The sequence below is a fragment of the Zeugodacus cucurbitae genome, chromosome 4 (assembly GCF_028554725.1).
Source record: "Zeugodacus cucurbitae isolate PBARC_wt_2022May chromosome 4, idZeuCucr1.2, whole genome shotgun sequence".
In the NCBI taxonomy this organism is placed as follows: domain Eukaryota; kingdom Metazoa; phylum Arthropoda; class Insecta; order Diptera; family Tephritidae; genus Zeugodacus; species Zeugodacus cucurbitae.
In genome coordinates this window covers 52,781,468-52,801,169 of record NC_071669.1, presented here as the reverse complement: position 1 = coordinate 52,801,169, position 19,702 = coordinate 52,781,468, and the positions used below count along the sequence as shown (strand labels likewise).

General features: G+C 37.2%; 2 protein-coding genes across 3 annotated transcripts in view; one reads left to right on the top strand and one right to left on the bottom strand.

Annotated features, from left to right (window-relative positions):
• The window catches only part of LOC105217256 (SEC14 domain and spectrin repeat-containing protein 1-B), a 50,150-nt gene extending 46,749 nt beyond the window's left edge, over nt 1-3,401 (bottom strand). The window contains exon 1 of the mRNA XM_029043485.2: nt 3,143-3,401. The gene's annotated coding sequence lies outside the window, so the exon portion shown is untranslated. The remainder of the gene's footprint in view (nt 1-3,142) is intronic.
• A 5,995-nt stretch (nt 3,402-9,396) lies between these two features.
• LOC105217255 (muscle M-line assembly protein unc-89) lies at nt 9,397-18,330 on the top strand. Of its 2 annotated transcripts, XM_029043483.2 has the most exons (4): nt 9,397-9,624; nt 9,732-9,999; nt 12,041-14,530; nt 14,594-18,330. In XM_029043483.2, exons 2-4 carry the CDS (start codon nt 9,921-9,923, stop codon nt 16,897-16,899), a joined length of 4,875 nt encoding a protein of 1,624 aa, XP_028899316.1. In that variant the 5' UTR covers nt 9,397-9,624; nt 9,732-9,920; the 3' UTR covers nt 16,900-18,330. The 2 variants fall into 2 exon arrangements, with proteins under 2 accessions (XP_028899316.1, XP_011190474.1); XM_011192172.3 differs by having other exon boundaries at nt 9,397-9,999.
• The last annotated feature ends 1,372 nt before the right edge of the window (nt 18,331-19,702 follow it).

Sequence of the window (19,702 nt, the reverse complement as noted above, 5' to 3'; positions counted from 1 at the left end):
GAATTTAGAATTTTGAGGGGATTTATAAAGGACTTATATGAGATGTGTTCAAAAAATAACGGGAAAATATTAATTCATTTATCTACATTAATCTTATCGTCTTCAAAATAGTGCCGCACGATATTATGCACTTATGGCAGCGCTAATTTCAAGCGTCGCAACATTTCTCAAACTCAAATTTTAGGCTCTTTGGCTCTTTCAGCGATTTCTCGTATGCTTGCAAAACGACGGCAGGTTCCTCCAATTTTTGGAAATAGATGTATATTAACATTATAAAAAATGACAATTGGAAAATTTAAAATTCCCGTTATTTTTTAACACACCTCGTATAGCTAATTTCAACATACCAACTTACCAACTTAAACTTAAAAAATCATGTGAAAAGTTAATATTTAAAACAAAGATACTCCAAGAGCTTCCTTATGGTAATTATTTTATATATTGGTTAAGTTTGTTGGTTGAACATTGATGCGCCTTTAACGGTGATTACATATAACTACAGAAGGATATAATATCAGTGAACATTTGTTGAAGATATTTCAAAATTATTTCAACGATTTCACTCGAAAAAACCTTTACCTAAACCAAGTAAATTCAAATCTAGAAGGCAGGGGATTAGACAATATTTCAAGAAAACACAATTCAATCAATCAAATTCGTTGTAGAAACATAAACAATGATTTTAAGCAAAATAGACGAACTCTACTGTGGCAATTTTTAAAAGATGCCACTATTTCTTATCTCAGAAGTTCTAAACACAAATATATATATGTACATACATATGTTGCTAATAACTCTGTACAAATTTTAAATTATAATCTTTAAATAACATTTATACAGTTAGGAGATGTACATAAATAGGTATGTTTTATGAAGAAGAGGAGAAAATCAAAGCAAAAATATATTTTTCTTTAGCAGTCCTTTTTTGATCCAAGCAAACCTCGTACATCGTTTCTTCCAGAGTTTACTTTTCAAATTAAAACGTAAACCTAATAATTATTGAGTCATTCTATCAAGAACTTAAAGTAATAGTTGTTTTTATATTGAGCTTTATAAATATTTATTAATTGAGCTCTACCTCCAGTTGGTCTTTATATATGTATGTATGTACATATGTAGTTTTTTTCTTAAGGCAGTAGCCTGCTTTAGAAGCCGAAAAAACCATTATTAAGCAATTTTTTTGAAAGGGATGGAAATGATTGCGGTAAATGGAATTTTAAGACGATAGTGTACTATATTTAAGGCTTAAAAAACAATATTTATTATCAAAAATTTTGAAATTTTTTCAAAGTTATAAGTATTTTTCTGGAGCGCCTGGAGTCTGCACTTGTAAATCGGTGCCGGCGATGGAGGTCGTGCGATGCATCTGAAACAGTCGAACCAATTTTTTTTTAATTTGCATAAGTTTCTTTTCTTTATGAACTAAAAAAATACCGAAGAAAAATTCCAGAAAGGAAGAAAATTCCAAATTTTTCGAAAAATTCACTTTTTTAAGAAAAAATTGACTTTAAGTTGCAAAACAAGTAGTTTGAATAATACTTTTGTCCAACTTTTTAGTTCAAATAGAAGATAATTTAATACTGAAGCTAGATCACTTTGGTTTTTTTTTTTCGATCGGTTATATGGTCTTTTTGCTATCGCCGGCACCGTTTTCTAACACTTGTGAAAATGAAAACTCGAGAAAACGCGCTTTTAAGTTTTCGGAGAGCATTCGCACCTGCTCGACGCTCGGCCACTAAAACTGCTCTAGTTCGAAAATATGTCGAATTGGCCTCTGGAATTTTAAAGACATAATCCTGGATAGTTTTGGAAGAGATTTAAAACAAAAACATAAAAATCGATTTTTTGAAGCCTGTAAAGCAGACTACTTAAACACATGTTTTAGAATGATCGCATTTTGATTTGCTAGTTCCACCGGTAATTTTAAAGGTGTGGAGACATTTGTGTTCTTTTTTAATCACTTTTAACGACAATTCTTTTCGGAAAACCCATTGCTAGTTAACTTTGTTAACTAGTTAATAAAGACAAGTGAAATTTTCGAAATTGTCTTAGCAGCCTTGGACACTCCTCTAGTACGTTCAACGTCTTATGTTAATGACTATGACATAAAAAGTAAATAAAATTGTACACGAACATCATCGGCTTCACACATTTTGGTTGACATTATTTTCAGAGCAAAAGTCCTAAATTATCGTCACTCAACCATTTGGATTCCTATAAAGTTTTACTGTTCCCAAAACTCAAGGTTCTTAACAGAAAATTTATGAAACAAACTAAAATTAAAAGCTATTCCCATTCAAAGTATAGAAATTTGAACATTTCCGTATGGTATTAATGGTTTTTCTAATATTGACCCAATTCAAGTTTATTTAGATATTTATATTTTATATTTATATAATATTTTGCGTTAAAAACACTGATAAAGATACAATTTTTTTAGCTTATCATTGCTTGAAATGTCCATTTACAATAAATTAATCACTGAATTTTTGTTTTCATATCCTTGAAAAATTTCAATGTTCACTAACCACTTAACAGCACTTAAAAAGCTCAAGAGCCTAACAAGTTAAAAATTACACAGAAACTTTAACATTTCATATTTATCAACAAAATAACGGGTTTTCAAACCTTGAGCTTATTTGCTACAATCACATACGTATAAAATGTACATATGACATATGCAGGCTTTTATATGTTTTTAACCAATTAAAAAACACGCACAATCACTTTGCGATATTTTATGTATTTATGTTCACCATAATTAGCTAATTATTATTTAATTTTTGATCCATTTTTTATATTTTCCTAATTAAGCAAATTATGTAATTTAGAATATTTAATTGCTAGAATTTAGGCATAATTTTGCATATTCAAATTACATAAGCTTAATTGAGACACAGTAGTAAGAATGAATCATTATGAAGTTTGATTTTATTAAATAGTAAAAACACACACATAACAAAAACAATACAAAATAAGGCACCAGACACACACAGGCAAACATATTAACAGCTTGTCGCTTTTATTTGCTGGCATTTGGCAACGGTTCGTTAACCAGTTGTAAGATTAAAAAAAATATATATATATATTTTTTTTTGTTGCTATTTTCATTTAATTTTTATTTTTTTATTTTTGTGTTTACCTTTCGCTTATTGATTTTTACATTCTTTGTAATTTTTTTGTTTTTATTTTTCAATTGATTTTTTATTTTATTTTATTTTTTTATCTAAAATTCTTGTTTGACACTCGTAACAAGTTTTGTGCGCGCACACTTCAATAGACTTTTTTATATTTTTTTGTTATTTGCTTTTGAGCAAACACTTTAAATATTCACTGAAGTCACACACACACGCGGGTTTCCAGTCCCAAAGTACGAGTTAAAACACGTCAAAGCCGCAGCGAGTCTCAAACACGACTGAGCGATCGTCGCCGGTTGGCCATGCGCCAAGCCAAGTTTGAAAGCCAAGCGACAACAAACAACAAGTATAGTACATTTGTTTATGTGTGTGTGTGCTTGCGCTTGGTTCGATGTTGCAAGCAACCTAGCATGCTGCTGCACTTCATCGAACATTTGTTGCTGAAAGCTGACTTGGCCGTTACAAAGTTGCTCGCTGTCGCTTTGCCATCAAAAAATTGTTGCCAATGCCTTGATTGTGACTTGTTGCTCTCACTTGCAGACACACATGCATACATACATACATCCATATATATGGATGTTGTTGTAGGCATTGCAGTCAACATTCCACAGCTAGCAAACAATGCACGTGCTTTATTTGCAATACATATGTACATATTTACCTTTGTATATGGTGTGTCCACATATGGCCACAGCTATGCGCTGACATAGGCATTACTCTAGACGGCAGCAGCATATGTACATACATATAATAGATTTCTAGATATTTACTTAAATTACACTCGAGCTATTTGTTTTGAGCAAATTTTTTTCGCAATTTTTCTGCCTTCTTTCATCTTGTGTCGCATGCGTCTATGCAAGACGGGTTTCATTGCGCTCATATCAATATGTACGTATGTTCATGAAGGTTTGCTGGTTTGTTTGTTGTTATTGCTTTCAGCTACATTTACAGTAATTTGGCGCACTTTTCGCATTGCCGTAGTCTCTACTAGTTGTGCCCGCGCCGATACATACATACATACACATTTAGTCATATAAGTAAACTTTCATACGCCTACTTCAGCTTGTAAGCGCATGCGCCACCAACCTACTCGGCCTCTCGCTCACTGTGAGCATGCCATGGCCAATTTTATTATTCAAATCTCTATAGTCGCGAGGCACACCGCGTCGATTTTGATATACCGTCAAAGTAATTGTAATGACATTATTTGCACAGTAATTATGTACAATGCGTGTTAGCTGTAATTTATTTGCACATTCGTGTTTCTGCACTCTTTTCAATACTAGTTTTATAATTAGTCGTTTATCCTTATAATTTTTCTGTTTTTATTTATAGACGTTTCGCGGAGATATTTAATAGTAGCATTGTTGCCCTATTGGTAGTAAGAAAGGTGAAATGTCTCCTAATATATTTTAACTATTTTTATCGAGTCTCTAACTACCAACATAGTTAGTAGAATTCTAAACTGTTTCTAACATACATAGATCCATCCATCCATCCATTACATTAAGTTAAATAATTTTTGGACACTGTGACCTCGGTAGTTTGAGCTCGGCGATATTTCATTTGGCATTCCTAACAATCTGTTTTAAAACCAGAAATAGGCAATAAGTTCTTTCGAAACTAAATTATTGTTTTTGAAAATATTTTTTTCTTTTAATCATAGTACTTTTGAGAGTATTTCGAATATGAAAACAATTCCACAGAATTCATCAGTATCAACTTGTAGAGCCCACAATTACATTTAAAGTCACTACATTAGAAAATATAATATACCAAGCAAGCATTTTCAATGTTTTATTTTTATTTTTGCTATTTCATAGCTCATCCAAAAGAAATCTCCTACGTCTCAAACATAATTTCCAGACTAGCCGTTAATTGATTTTTTAAACATTTTTATAAAAAAAGAGCTCTTTGATATCTGAGTATATAAGAACAATATATTTTCGAAGATATCCAACTCTCCCATATATATATTCCCAAGTTTCTTTGCTTATTTCGGTTTCATTAATCAGTTTAATTTAAGATGAGTAGCTGATTAGCCTTCTGCATCCGAGCCTGGACAGGAGGAATTTCCTCCTCGCAGGTGCTAAGGTTATAACGCCTTTACACCGTCGTCAGAGCCTCGTTTGTAAAGAAAACAGGGGATACCGCGCGAAGGTGATGTTGACATTTGGGAGAGATAGACTGTGTGTTCGCATCACCAGCCCCATTAACCCCCATATACTTTAATCTAAGTGTCTTCTGTTGTGGAAAAGTCACAGTTTTAGTATTTCTAAAACGACCATCAACACCATTAAAGCTATCAGCAGATTAAAAGTGTACACAAAAATAGTTCAAGTCTTTCAAGAATACATAAGTCACCTATTAGAACGCTGTGAAAAATTTTTGCATAATATAGAGATTTTAAGAACAAAATTGACACCTTCCCAAAGTTCTGGAATATGGCCAGTTAATGACGCCCATCGTAATTAAACCGCGATCTTTGCTTTAAGTTATTGAAATTCTTTATAGCTGAAGGAAAGCCCTCTATCTTATATCCCAATACATATGATTTAGTACTTATGTTTCGAAATTGTTAGATCTTAGTTGATCTATTGTTGATCGAATTTTTGATCTTTTGCACCAATTCAATTGAACCGATATAGATGTATTTCTTGGTATATATTATCCATATTTATACTACAGTCTTTGCCTTTCAAGACCTTTTAGTGGACGGAGCGATGTTAGGATATTTATGGATTCGTAACAATGCTCTTACTGACTCGCGCATAGAATCCCTAGGAGATTTTTATAAGAACACTCTTCTATTACCATTTCCCCAATTACATTCAACCCACAGTTTAATAATATTGATTTAACCCATAATATTGAAAAATTAATTGAAGCGCCTGCAGTGAAACTTTACTACTGTGATCCAACCACACCCACTTTCTATAAACAAAACAACAGGTGCGACGAATGGCCAAAAACAGTGAGAACAAACAAAACAAAATATACCGGTCCAACTTTTCAATAAACAAAACCGAAAAGCCTACTTTTTCACGACTTTGCTGTTAAACAAAAAAGTAGAAACGCTTAAAGAAAAAATAAGCCAAACAAACAAAACCAGAATTGATTTCACTATGCGACGCTGCCAACCATGCCACAAGACAATCGCGATTAGCCGCATAACCAAGCCGCAGACGCGGAGCAGCCGCAACAACTCAGCAAGCAGGCATGAGACCAGACAAATTCTTGCGTGCACTTGTTGCTGCCTCCCATTCAATAGCGCGGCGATTCATCTGCGCTTAGCGTTCGGTCGGCCGGGCAAGTGGATGCCCTTGGTGTGACCCAAATCAGCGGCTTTGTTTTCCTCCTTTTGTTGGTATGTATTGTATGTTTCGATTTCTTCAATAGCCTCTCCATAGACGATCTTTCTTTATTTTATTTATTTTTTTATGCAAAACGCTTAATCTTCGGCAACGCTTTTCTTTTTCATTTGCCGTTGGATTTTCACTTGGATTTGTATTTTTTAGTTTATTTACAAATTTATGTATTCTTCTATAAGAAAAGCTTGATTGCCGCGCTGCCACTTTTATTGAGATTGCACTAAAAATGAGAAGCCGGCTTACTAAGCTCTTGCGTGTGCTTAATTCAGTGGTACCTGCCATGTTAGAATGATTATTATGTAAATTAGCATAATTATTGAATTGGCTTCGGCGGTTAATTGAAAGAATTCATTTCGGTAGTTAATAATTTACACCTATCCGACGCTTTTTATATAAGAATGTTTAGATTATTATTAGTTATTTGAGGTTAGAATTGATAATGTTTTTTCTGGATCTCGATTATAATTTATACATATTATATATATACCAAAAATTTATTTTGTTCCTAAAAGTATTTTGTTATCAACCATTATTCAAGAAGAATCTTCATTTGATGTTGTGGTTGAAACGACATGAAGTAAATAATAAATTCAGTTATAAATTCAGTTCCATTCCGTATACAAATAATGCTGTGAGACAATCTATATATCATCTTCTTAATATCTCTCAAATAGATTTCCGTATTGCACTAAAACTGTTTTCAAAATTTCTTTATATTTATTTATTAGGTTGGCAAATATCTCCCTTCCGCTTTTTTCTTTATCAATGCTTTATAAAAAGTGTTACAGTAATCGGATTTAGTTCAAATATGCGCCGTTTCGTTCTGTCCTTATTTGCGAAAAACTCGGACAGCCACTTTTCACAAGCCTCTTTTGAGTTCAACTTTACACCACCAAGGGCGTTCGCAATGGAAAAGAACAGGTGGTAATCACTTGGCGCTATGTCCGGGCTATATGATGGATGCTATAAAACCTCCCATCCGTGTTCCCGTCGCTTCTGACGAGTCGTCAAAGATGGTCTGGCGTTGCCCCGGTGGAACACTACACCCTTCATGTTGGCCAATTCTGGACGCTTCTGGTCGATCGCCTGCTTCAAGCGGTCCAGTTGTTCGCAGTAGATGGTAGAATTAAGCGTCTGTCTATGTCATCTTGCAGCTCATAGTGGATGATTCCCTTCCAATCCCACCAAACACACAACAAACACACACCTTCCTGGCCGTCAATCCCGGGTTGGCCATTGTTTGGGGATTCACCGTCTTCTCTTGATATTGTCGTAAGTGATCCATTTTTCCATATTTTCGTCGCCAGTCACCATCTGCTTCAAAAATGGGTCGAGTTCGTTCCGTTTCAGCAGCATATCGCAGGCGTTGATTCGGTTCAGAAGGTTTTTTTGCGTCAAATCATGCGGCACCCAACCATCAAGCTTTTTTGTGTATCCAGCCTTCTTCAGGTGGTTTAAAATGGTTTTGTGACTAACTTCCATCTCCTGGTCGATGTCACGAGATGCCACATACCCTTCTAACTCGATGTTTTCCATGATTTGATCGGTATTCGTCGTCACAGTTCCTCCGCCGGCTGTTGTAAACTCGGCTTTAACCGCGTAAGCGTTGCCTACGCCAAATATAAACGTATATAATACTTAGCTAAAAGGAAATCACTCGATGTTTTCCATGATTTGATCGGTATTCGTCGTCACAGTTCCTCCGCCGGCTGTTGTAAACTCGGCTTTAACCGCGTAAGCGTTGCCTACGCCAAATATAAACGTATATAATACTTAGCTAAAAGGAAATCACCACACTATTTTTAAATCGCCGATAGACCATCGAAACATCCAAGTCATAAAAAACCTAAATTATCATCGTATTTAAGATCGAACATAATTATGTGTTAGACTAATGTCGATAGCATTGTTGATACTTTAATCCTAACCGGTAGACCCTCGAGACCTCCAAGCCATAAAAATAATAAAGATTTGTCTACTGTCTGATCGAACATAAACTGAGCTATAATTACGAGAGCTCTGCTGACTCTTTGGTCCAAAGCGAAAGATGTTGAAAATTATACTTATGCGATCTACCTGAGTTCAAGTGGTCCAAATAGTGAGAATACATAGTTAGTACAAAAGCATTTTCTATCAACGTGACAATTTTTTAAAAATATTTCTTTTTTGTATATATTGATGTATATAATATATTGTACTTATAAATGAAACAGTCTTCTAAAAATATATATATCTACTTCTACGAGTATAATCCGATTTATATATATAGTATATAGTATATAGTAAATTTCAACATTTTCCCTCTTTAAATTCATTCAGAATTTTATAATTCATTCAGAATTTTATAATTCACACTTTATGCTTACTCTCACCTGATACTCACGTGGTACAAACGTATATCTATGTATTGCACTCTCATTTAAACAGCGGCAACTCAAACATTATTACTTTCTCATTTCACCTAAAAAAATCCTACCGATCTTTATTATAAATTCTCTGTTTTGCTCAACATTTATTCGCGTCTTCCGCTTTATACGCATTTTTATTGCATTTTCTGACATTTTTCGTATACTCTATATATGTATACCGATACACCACCCACCGTCGCTGTCGCCTTCCTCACAAATCGCCCTAATCTGCACCCACCCAGCTGAAAATAGCTTTCTGACCGAGTAGAAAGTACGAATTAGTATTGGAAATGAGTAAATGCTAAGCAAATGAGCGTTACAGCTGAGTGTATTTGAGAGAATTTATGCTCTTGCTGTACTCGTGTGTAGCATTTTCCGCTGTTGTAGGCGATCGTGTCGACATTCGTGTAACGTTCGTGTTGAGTTAGGGAGAAAATTTGAAAAATTACTTTCGAAATATTGGTTCGTCGTATTTGAAAAATTTCAAACACTTCTACTCGGAAGCTTATCCCAGACAGCAGATACTACAGCTGCGAATTATGTACGCGGCGTCCGCTCGACGGGATTATTTAACGTTGAAAATGGACTGCGCCGTTAGTCCAGTGTATAATATTCTTTGAAATTTAATAAATTTTGAATTTAATCAAAAAATTTTACCGTTAAAAACTCTAGTGGAAGTGCAAGTGTTGCGAAATCATTGTGAAAAAAGTGAGTACAAATTGGTGCTTCTGAAAAGCAGCAAGTAAGATTCCAATCGATGTGGCTCAACTAACCGTTCTAACGTTTTGCTGTTGGTGTTGGTGTCGGTGGCATAGTTGTTGGTGTTGCAAAATTCATGCTGATGCGTTGGCAATTTCCGTGAATTCATCGTCATCATTGTCAACCGTTGCGAAAATAAATCAGTATATCCACGCAAGATATAACCAAAAATTTAGTGCTACGAGGCGTGTTGTTGCTGGCGTGGAAATTTACGAAATTGTCAAGAAAACTCGAAAACTCAAAAAATGGGCAATCAACAGGGAAAATTACAAAATCAAAATCAAAGCGGAAGACCCAAAAAAGTTGTTACTTGGAAATCAGCAGGTGAGTGAACCTTTAATTAAATTCTAATAAGTAAATATTTTAATAATTTCAAAATATATATTACGAAGTAGAAAATAGCATAGCACAGAGTAGAGTCCAACATAGCATAGGAAATTTGTGCATAGCAGTCGGTTTGTCTTGGGTCAAACGGTGGGAGCGCTAGAATTGCGGTTATTTTTAGACTTTTCATTCTCAAGTGGTTGGCTGGTTGCTTGCTGCCTGTCAGCCAGCTTTCTTTCTGCCGATTCCTTTATTCGTCGGCCTGTTACGTACATACATACAGATGTGTGTCTAAATGTGCTGACATCGTTTTTGGGGTGTTTATGAATGCGCTTTATTGCTTTGTGGCGCTCTTCCGCAGCCTATATTGTGTATAAGGCGTATATATACAAGAAAGTGCCACAGAAAAATTTTACGAATATAAAGGAATTCAATTGTTTGGCGATACTTAAATGTGTGATAATATAAAGTAAGCATTCGATTCTCACACGAGTGGGCACGAGTTTCAAAAGTAACGACACAGCGTCGAAGGTGCAACAAGTTGCACGCACATTTTTCAAAAGTAACGACAAGTGCAATGTGATCGTTAATTTTCTGAATGTCGCTTCGTTGTTTATTTAGAACAATAAAATTTTAAGATTTTCGAATACTTTTTTCGAAAAGCATTCATATTATTTCAGAATGAAGTTGAAATATTGTCAGTTGATGAGCACTTTGGAATTTTTATTACCAATAGTAGAGGCAAAGCCGATTCCAATTCCTGCGACAGTCCGATCTACTTAACCGGAAAACCGGAACGGACGAGATTCTTATACGGCCAAAGTCGGTCAATTCGTCAGCATTCCTCAAAATTATTTGGGGAATGTTTTCTACAGCTACAGTAGGCAATGCAGATTTACATTCTCAACAAGGCATTCTTCGCGAAGAGCACGAAATGAGTCCAAACATTAGTCCATTTGTTTGGGTTTCCTAAAGAGATATCATCCGAGTAAGATCCATCCAGCAAATTGATTTCCTTGGGATATATCTCAAGACCTGAACACGTTCCACAATAAGCCACTATTTGTCGCTACATGTGAAAAATCTAAGAGATTTTGAGATTTTAGGTAATGAGCTTGTCCGTCATCATCCCCGTCTTACTTAATGGTCCAGAAGCGTGGACGATGTCAACATCCTATGAGGCGACACTAGGAGTTTTCGAGAGAAAGGTTTTGCGGAAGATTTATGGTCCCTTAAACATTGGCAACATTGACATTGACATAGTTCAGCGAATAAAAAGACATCGGCTAATGCTCCAGCTCTGAAAGTGTTCGATGCAGTACCCGCCGGAGGAAGCCGAGGAAGAGGGAGACCTCCACTCCGATGGAAGGAACAGGAGGAGAAGGACCTGGCTTCACTTGGTGTTCCCAATTGGCGCCCACCTGCCAAAAGGAGAGATGCGTGGCGCGCTGTTGTGGACTCGGCTATAACCGCGTAAGCGGTTTCTACGCCAGTCAAGAAGAAGAATGAGCTTGTCGTATTATCCATATTAATCCATAGATGTTAGATAATTTAAGAATATGATGAATGATATTCCATTGTTCTCAATTTGTAGGCCTACTGATAAAGTAGTTAGAACCCTGTATTTTTGTATTAGCATAAAGGCAATAGAAAGGAAAACTCGATGGAATATCTTATGGGAATTGAAACAGAATATTCTTGTAGCATCTACTGATTTGAAAAACCAGCGGAAGTTTTATTAAATTAATTTTGATCCAACATTTCTTTGATTTCTTTCCCACTCACCATCTCCTTCATAAGATACTTAATTTTTCATATACGCTCCCACTAGTTTTCATTCCCGAGACATTTCAGACCCATTTATATGGTATATTACCTCTCTTAACTATCAACTTTATTTCCAACAATTCAAGATTTCACTTTCTCTAAAAGGGAAACCCCTGAAGCCGACTTCAATAGATCTGTGCTAGTTTTACTGCCTTCAGTGCTTTCATTAAACCTTTTTTATCCTAATTATACTAAACAAAACACTTTATTCCAGAACGACCCTCTCCACCGGGACGTCCCGTGTTAATACCACTTTCCGAACAGCAACCGGATGTCGTCAACTTACGTTGGGAGCGTCCGAAGCTGGATGGCGGTTCACCTATAACAGGCTATGTTGTCGAACATCGTCGTATGGGTTCGCCACATTGGGTACGCGCCACACCCGTAGCAGTGCCACAATGCGAGGTATCAATTAGCGGTTTAGAACCCGGTTGGCGTTATCAATTTCGCGTATTTGCCGAGAATATTGTGGGTCGCTCGGATCCCAGTGACCTATCTGATGCACTTACAGTCACACTACAGCGCACCGCCATCTGTGTACCGAGTTTTATTGAGGAGCTGCAGGATCGCCAGGCTGTCGAAGATGAACGTATTGAATTTCGTGTGCGTGTGGTGGGACAACCAGCACCGGAAATCAATTGGTTCAAAGACGGTTATGAAATATTCAGTAGTCGACGAACGAAAATTTTAAACGACAACGACGTCAGTGTCTTGATTATTCACCAAGTGGCGCTCACCGATGAGGGTGAAATCAAGTGCACGGCGACAAATCGAGCTGGCCACGTGGCCACTAAGTCCCAGCTAATGGTGCAAGCACCGCCAAAAATACGTCTACCACGCACCTATGAAGATGGTTTAATCGTCGAGTCGGGTGAGGTATTGCGTTTGAAAGTTGGTGTGGCTGGGCAACCACCACCGGCTGTTACATGGCTGCACGAGGGCGAGGTAGTGCCTAATGGTGGACGCTTTGAAATTTCAAACACCGACCGTAATTCATTGCTTAAAATCGACAGTATACAGCGCGATGATCGTGGCGAGTACAGTGTGCGCGCGTGGAATCGGTTGGGCGAAGATGTGACCTCATTTCTGGTCACAGTTACTGCGCGTCCGAATCCGCCGGGCAAAGTACGACTCAACATGTCGTTTGGCAAGTCGGCGACACTGTCGTGGACATCGCCACTCGACGATGGCGGTTGTAAAATCGGCTATTATATTGTCGAATATTTTCGTGTTGGTTGGAACGTTTGGCTTAAAGCGGCCACCACCAGGTCCCTCAGCACCACATTACATGACTTAATCGAAGGTTCCGAGTATAAGTTTCGCGTGAAAGCTGAAAATCCATACGGCTTGAGCGATCCTAGTGAGGAATCCGAAGTACTCTTCATACCTGATCCGAAACGTGGCATAACGAAACCAAAGTCTGACTCCAAACTAACAGAGGAAAAAAGCAAGCCGGCACCGCCACGTCGCAAAGCATTATCTCCACCGCGTCCGCATGCGGATGCGTCGACGGAAATATCACCTGGCGCATTGCGTAAACCAAAACCACAATTGGTCGATACGGAAGTTCTACATCGAGAAATGTCCTATGGGACAGCCGATAAGGCGCTGAAGCTGGACATACGTCGTAGTCCGTCGAACCCTAATACACAACAACAATCTTCACCAGGCTCACCCGGCACTAATGCGTTAACTATGAGCACAAAACCGTCACTCACACCGTCCCCAACATCGCCAACTGCAAAGTCACCACAACGTTCACCATTGGCTGAAAAGAAGTCGATGCCACAATTCCTACAGCAATTACTACCATCTAAGGATAAGTCGCCATCACCATCGGCACACAAGCCAACGCCAGCATTGGCAACTCCAGAACCAGAACTGACGCCCGAAAAACCATCCACACCGGAGCTATCGCGTTCCTCATTAAATCGCAAGCATAGCCTTAGTCCTCTGCGCAATAGTCCCACTCCACCAGAAGTGATTAACAAGACACCAGCTTTGCAACGCAGTACCGAACCCGTGCATCTGGGTGTTAATCAGCAGGTACGGCGTCTTTCGGGACACAGTCTTAGTCCTGCGAAAAATGCACCATCCTTAGCTGTTGCCATAGCGACAGGAGCGCTTGGCACGATGGCTATGCAAACAGAAAATTCGCCCGAAATAAAAAAGCGAGAACGTAAACAGGCAACCGCAGACCGAAATGAGCGACCCAAATTGAGTGAAACTACTAAACGCCTAGACCAGAAGTACCAGGAAATACAGCGCGATCATCAAGAAGATTTTATGCAAGCAGAGAGAGGTGAACGACGTGAACATTTCGATACGCGAAAAACACAACTCGAAGAGCTTGAAAGTCAACAACAGTTGAAACGGAAGGAGCAAAGAGAGAAACTCGAACAAACGCAGAGAGACAAACAGGCAGAGTGGATTGAATGGGTTGAAAAAGCGAACGGAAACAATGCGGCCCTACAGAATAAAAACCATACCAATAACCACAACAACAATCACAAAAAGCAAAACGTCTCAACCCTCACAAACCCCACCATACAAATTAGTGCACCGCCACCTGCCAAGGAGCCCATTTCGCCATCTCCGCCCAACAGTCCGCTCTCTCTAGCGGAGAAACATGATGATGTGCACACCAGCAACGAATTTATGTTAGTCGTCTTCGATAAACATAGTAAAGTTAAGGATAAAAATAGTGAGTACTCAAATATTGTACACTTTAACCGTCTAAAATTTCTTCTATTTTCATGAGTAACAGAGCAAGACTCCTTTGAATTGGATCTAGAAGATGCACTACAACCACCACCGATTTCGATCTCTTCACCGGATCTCGCCTCACTAGAATTTACAAATCTACACACCTTCCCACTTCGACGTTCGGTTAGCTCCACGGAGCTTTTGTACGAACGAGCCATGGCACGCTTTTACGAAGCGGTCGAACTGGAGGAAGCTGAAAAAGCGCGCAAGTTAAGAAATATACAAGATAAAGAGAAGCACAAAGAAAATGAGAAAGGCTGGGAAAAGGATATGGATAAACCAATTGCTGGCGGCGGTTTACAACCACCTTTCGTGCGCAAGCGTCTCGGCTCTATGACTGAAGCGGAACGTCTATCTTTCGAACGCCGCAGTGAGTTACGACGTCAGTCCGAGAGTTTTGTACAAGATCTCAAAACAGCCGTAGCACGTTGGGGTTCACGTGAAAATTTGTCTGGCACGAAAATGCTTTCACGTACGACCGGTATGCTACTAAACAAGGATGAAAGTCGTGACGAAGATGAAAGGGGGGCAGAAGATTACGACGCTGAAGATTATGATGATTTGCTAGAAGGTGATACTGCTAGCGGCTATCAGGCTAGAGCAGAACCTACGAAGCAGGCAAGCTTTGAAATTGAATCGGACTACACTGAGAGCACAGCAAGCTCAGAAGATGATTCAATTGAGAAATTCAAAATGGAATTGAGAGCGCGCACAAAAACACCAAGTCCACCGAGAGCTAGTCCACCTAGAGACCATATGGAAACTTATCATCCTCGTAATATGTCGGCAGGTGTGTTTACGCCATATCGTGCGGCTTTACCGGATAATGCAGCAGTCGTACTGACGCGCCCAGCACCGCTCACCGACCCAGACTTTGTGCCGAAGCCGATTTTGAAACGACCGTCGAATGAGAATGTGCAACCGCTCGTCGAGGCGGCGCTAGGGAACAATAACAATAATAATAGCAATAATAATGTAAGGAAGAATAGTTTGGAGAACGTTGAAAGCCTAAGCGACAACCATAAAGATCAGAACGCCAACAACACTGCCAGCCAGGAGAAGTCCGGTTTTGCCGAAAGTTTCATGTCATTCTTCAAGCGTGATGCGCGTTCAAACGCGGAGAAAACTACCGAGGAAAATGCCGGTGCCAGCGCTCTTACTGGTAAACCGATACCTTTAAGTCCCACTGTCGTCGCCGCCGAATTGGAAGCACAACGTAAGGCTAAAGAAGAGGAGAATGCCAAGCGACAGGAAGCCGAAAGCGCAATGCGTGAAGAATCATACGCCGTTGTGGATCACTACAGCGATATTGTAAGTCAGATCAGCACCACACGCAAGTATCACACACCACTCTATCTCGACAAGAATGAATTGCAAAAGGCTGGCGACAAAAGAGATTATGACGAAGAAATGCGTATGCGTCGCTCGCAATCACCTGACGGTGGTCTTATGCCACCCATAAGTAATAAGCCGCGTCTCTCAATATCCGAACGTGGTCAATTAGTGCATGTACGTGAAACCGGCAGTGGCATGGCATACACCGAACACCCCAAGGAAGCGGTGCCGGATACACCAACGCCGAGTGAGGACAGCTCACAAGCTTTTATCATGCCATCAGTGAAAGAGAGCAAACCGCCAACTATTAACAACAAAGTAAACACCACTACTCCCATAACACCCACAACTACAACAATAATGTCGGAATTGCTGGCAAATGATGAGAGCACCACCGCTGAGGTAATCAGCGAAACAACCTACGAGCGTCCAGATTCACGCGGACGCACACGCATCGTCAAGGTCAAGCGTATCATTAAGAAGCGTGTGCCATCACGCTCCAGAGATGCTTCACTCAACCGGCCACCATCAAGCGCTGCATCGCAGCAAGATATAGATTTTGAGATTCCCAACGAATCGCAAGCGCCGGTCAGAAGACGTGTGCTCTCGCGTACACGCACCTCTACCGGACAATCAAAGTCACCCGGACCCTACGGCAGACGACCGCTACCAGCAGCATCAGCAATGGCCACTGGTGTGCTGCCGCCACCACCCGAAGTGTTACTCTCCATGATCGCAAACGAGAAGCAGGAGACGAAGAGCGTGGAACAGCTGGAGGAGGAGGCGCATGAAAAAGTCCGTTCCGCGCTCAGTTATTCCACCGATTTGGTCCTGTTTATGGTGGCTTGCTATGTTTATCTCTTCAAGGATGCTTGGCTAGTTTTGCCCATATTATCTCTGATGATCTACAGACAATTAGGCGACTTCATTAATGATTGCATACCGAAATGGATGAAACGGAAAAAGAATTGATAAAGAGAGAGTTTCAAAGAATTAATAATAGTGTGACTAAACAAAGACAAACTATCACTGGACATACTAAAGAGTATATGGAAAACTACATGATAAGACACATAACGAATGCATTGCAATTGTTGGAGAGTACGAGCGCCTTTTCACGAAGAGCGGATAAAGGCAGCCGAAGTGCTTGCCCGGTCCTTAGCGATTTTTTTGAACTATTGAGGGGGAGGAAGCGTGAAATAAACAGTTTAATTGAAATAAATCGGAAGTGAAATAAAAAGTTATAATATTTAAATAAAAAAATACTATTAAAAAAAATTAATAGAATGTTTTGAAAAGTGAAGCAATTTAAATCAAGAATAAAAAAAAATATTTTTAAAAAATAAAATTATTAATAAATATAATAAGTGATAAAAAGTTATAATATTTACTAAAAAATAATTTAAAAAAATTAAATATGATTTTAAAATGTGAATAAAATTTATTTTCCAATGCACTAACAATTATTTAAAAAAAATAATAAAAAATAATAAAATAAAGTAAATTTAATAAATTATTTAAATATAAATTTTAATTCAATAATTATCATAAAATTAAAATCTATAAAATAAATATAGCGCAAATTAATTTATTTATTTATTAAATAAGTTGAAAAGAGTAAATAATAATATTCTTAATTTTTTTCTCATTTTTTTTTTGTTTTTTATTACTTTTATGTTAAATAATTTTTATTTTCAAAATAAGACAAATATTAATTTAAACATAATTAAGGTTCTTAATAAAATTTAAAAAAAATCATTTTTGTTTCTACTTTTTATTTATTGTTTTATTATTATTTACTTTATTTAAAAACTCTAAAAAAGTAAAGAAATAAAAATGTTCATTATAATTCGGAATTTAAAATGAGTTTCGTATTTTGTTAATAAAAATAATGGAATAATAATATTCAAATATTTAAATAAATAATAAACAGTCAAAATAATCGCCCCCGAACTCGAAAAATTATCGCCAAGGACCGGGCAAAGTGTTCGCAATTTCTTGCTAAAACAACAACTTTACAACAAAAAGTGCTAAAGTTCGCAAAAAATAAATTTTACCTATAGTTGCATATATACATCTAAACTCACATACATACACACTACATTTACGAAAAATTAAAATACATACAATTTCTATATTCTTTAATAATTAAGTTTATACTTTTAATTATGTATGTGTATGTACAGCAGTAATGAAAAGAAAACTGAAAAAATAAACAAAATATGTTAATTGACCAGAAATCTTATGTACATTACATAATGCATACATTGAATAATATATAATATTATATAATATAATTTATCCATCTGAAAAGATCATTAATGTTACTTTTCTTTGTTGAATGCATTGTAATATCGCAACAGAAAATTATTCAATAAAATTTATAAGAGAAACATATAAAAAGTTTATCTTCAATATTTAAAGTTTTAGAAAAAGATCTCAGTTCGACTTGACAGATGTGTGGTCGCGTTTCTTGTACCGCTTTTAAGTTACATACTTATTTTTGTGAACGTTAAAGTTCATCTCAGAAATATGTACACTGAGAAATCAGATGTTTCCTGGTTTAATGGGTTCAATGAGTTTCAGACCATTCTAACAATTCGGCATATCACACATACTTTTTAAAGAGTATTTTGTTATATTTTTTTTTATTTACAAATTCAGAAAACTCATCTTGGTTAATTTCATGATTGGTTAATCTAAAAACAATAAACCAAAACAACTAAGGCAGGGCTAAGTTCATTGTAACCGAACATTATATACTCCCGTAATTTATTTATTTAAATTTATTAAGAGAACACACATATGGGCCCACATATTCGGAAAAAAGTACGCTAGAAAACAAAAATCATTTTATGCAGTATAAGAGGACTGACGTAATTCCTGGAGCGATTTCAAATATTTTTGCCACCAAGCTACATTATATGCAATATTTTCTGTTTACTTAATTTTGATAAAGTATCTCATACACAACTGATACTGATATGCTATATATATACTATAAAGTGCACCGGAAGTATGAAAATCCGAATATGAAGTATATGGGGGCTGTAGGAAATATTGGCCTGGTTTTGCCTATTTTTGGCACATACGCACACTGTTGGAAGGTGCATATCTCCTTTGTATTTCTTTAAAATACCTGAGAGATTTGCCGATATTTGCAATAACAAATGGGGCCTTGAAAAGTTATAGTCCGATTTCGGTGATTTTTATACGCGCTATGCGACACTGGAAATAAAGTATTTGTGCACAGTTTTTTTCCAATATCTTCACAGGTGCTTAACTTATATGTTGTGTGGTGTACGAATCAGATAAACTTCAAAATTTAGGTATAGTGAAAGTAGGCATGGTTGTGAATAGTTTTGGGCCACTTTCAAACTATAACAATAGAATGCAATGGAAATGAAATTAGTCGAGTAGTTTCTGAGATATGGCTTTTGCCATTTTAGGTGGGCGGAGCCAAGCCCATTTAAAATTTTGTATTGAAATTTGAGTGCAGCCCTTCTGTACCATCTTTACCATGGAAATTTGGCTTTCTGGTGTTTTTCTTTACTGAATTAAAGCATTTTAAATAGTTTTCAATATAACCTTTATATTGGAGGTAGGGGTGGTGATAATTTAATATTTCCTCCATTTTTAGATTGTATAAGACTTTAACTATTTTCTTTCATAAAGAGTATTATTTTCGGCTAAGTAATATAAGTTTGTCATGTATTGCCGTAATTCTATACGTTTATCGGAGGATTTTTCTCAACTCTCCATCTTTCAAATTTAG

Excerpts from the sequence above, each read along its gene's own strand:
- LOC105217255 (XM_029043483.2), top strand. The coding sequence starts at position 9,921 with ATGGGCAATCAACAGGGAAAATTACAAAATCAAAATCAAAGCGGAAGA. Across the intron at positions 10,000-12,040 it reads TGTTACTTGGAAATCAGCAG|AACGACCCTCTCCACCGGGA; the intron begins GTGAGTGAACCT and ends ACTTTATTCCAG. Across the intron at positions 14,531-14,593 it reads TAAAGTTAAGGATAAAAATA|AGCAAGACTCCTTTGAATTG; the intron begins GTGAGTACTCAA and ends CATGAGTAACAG.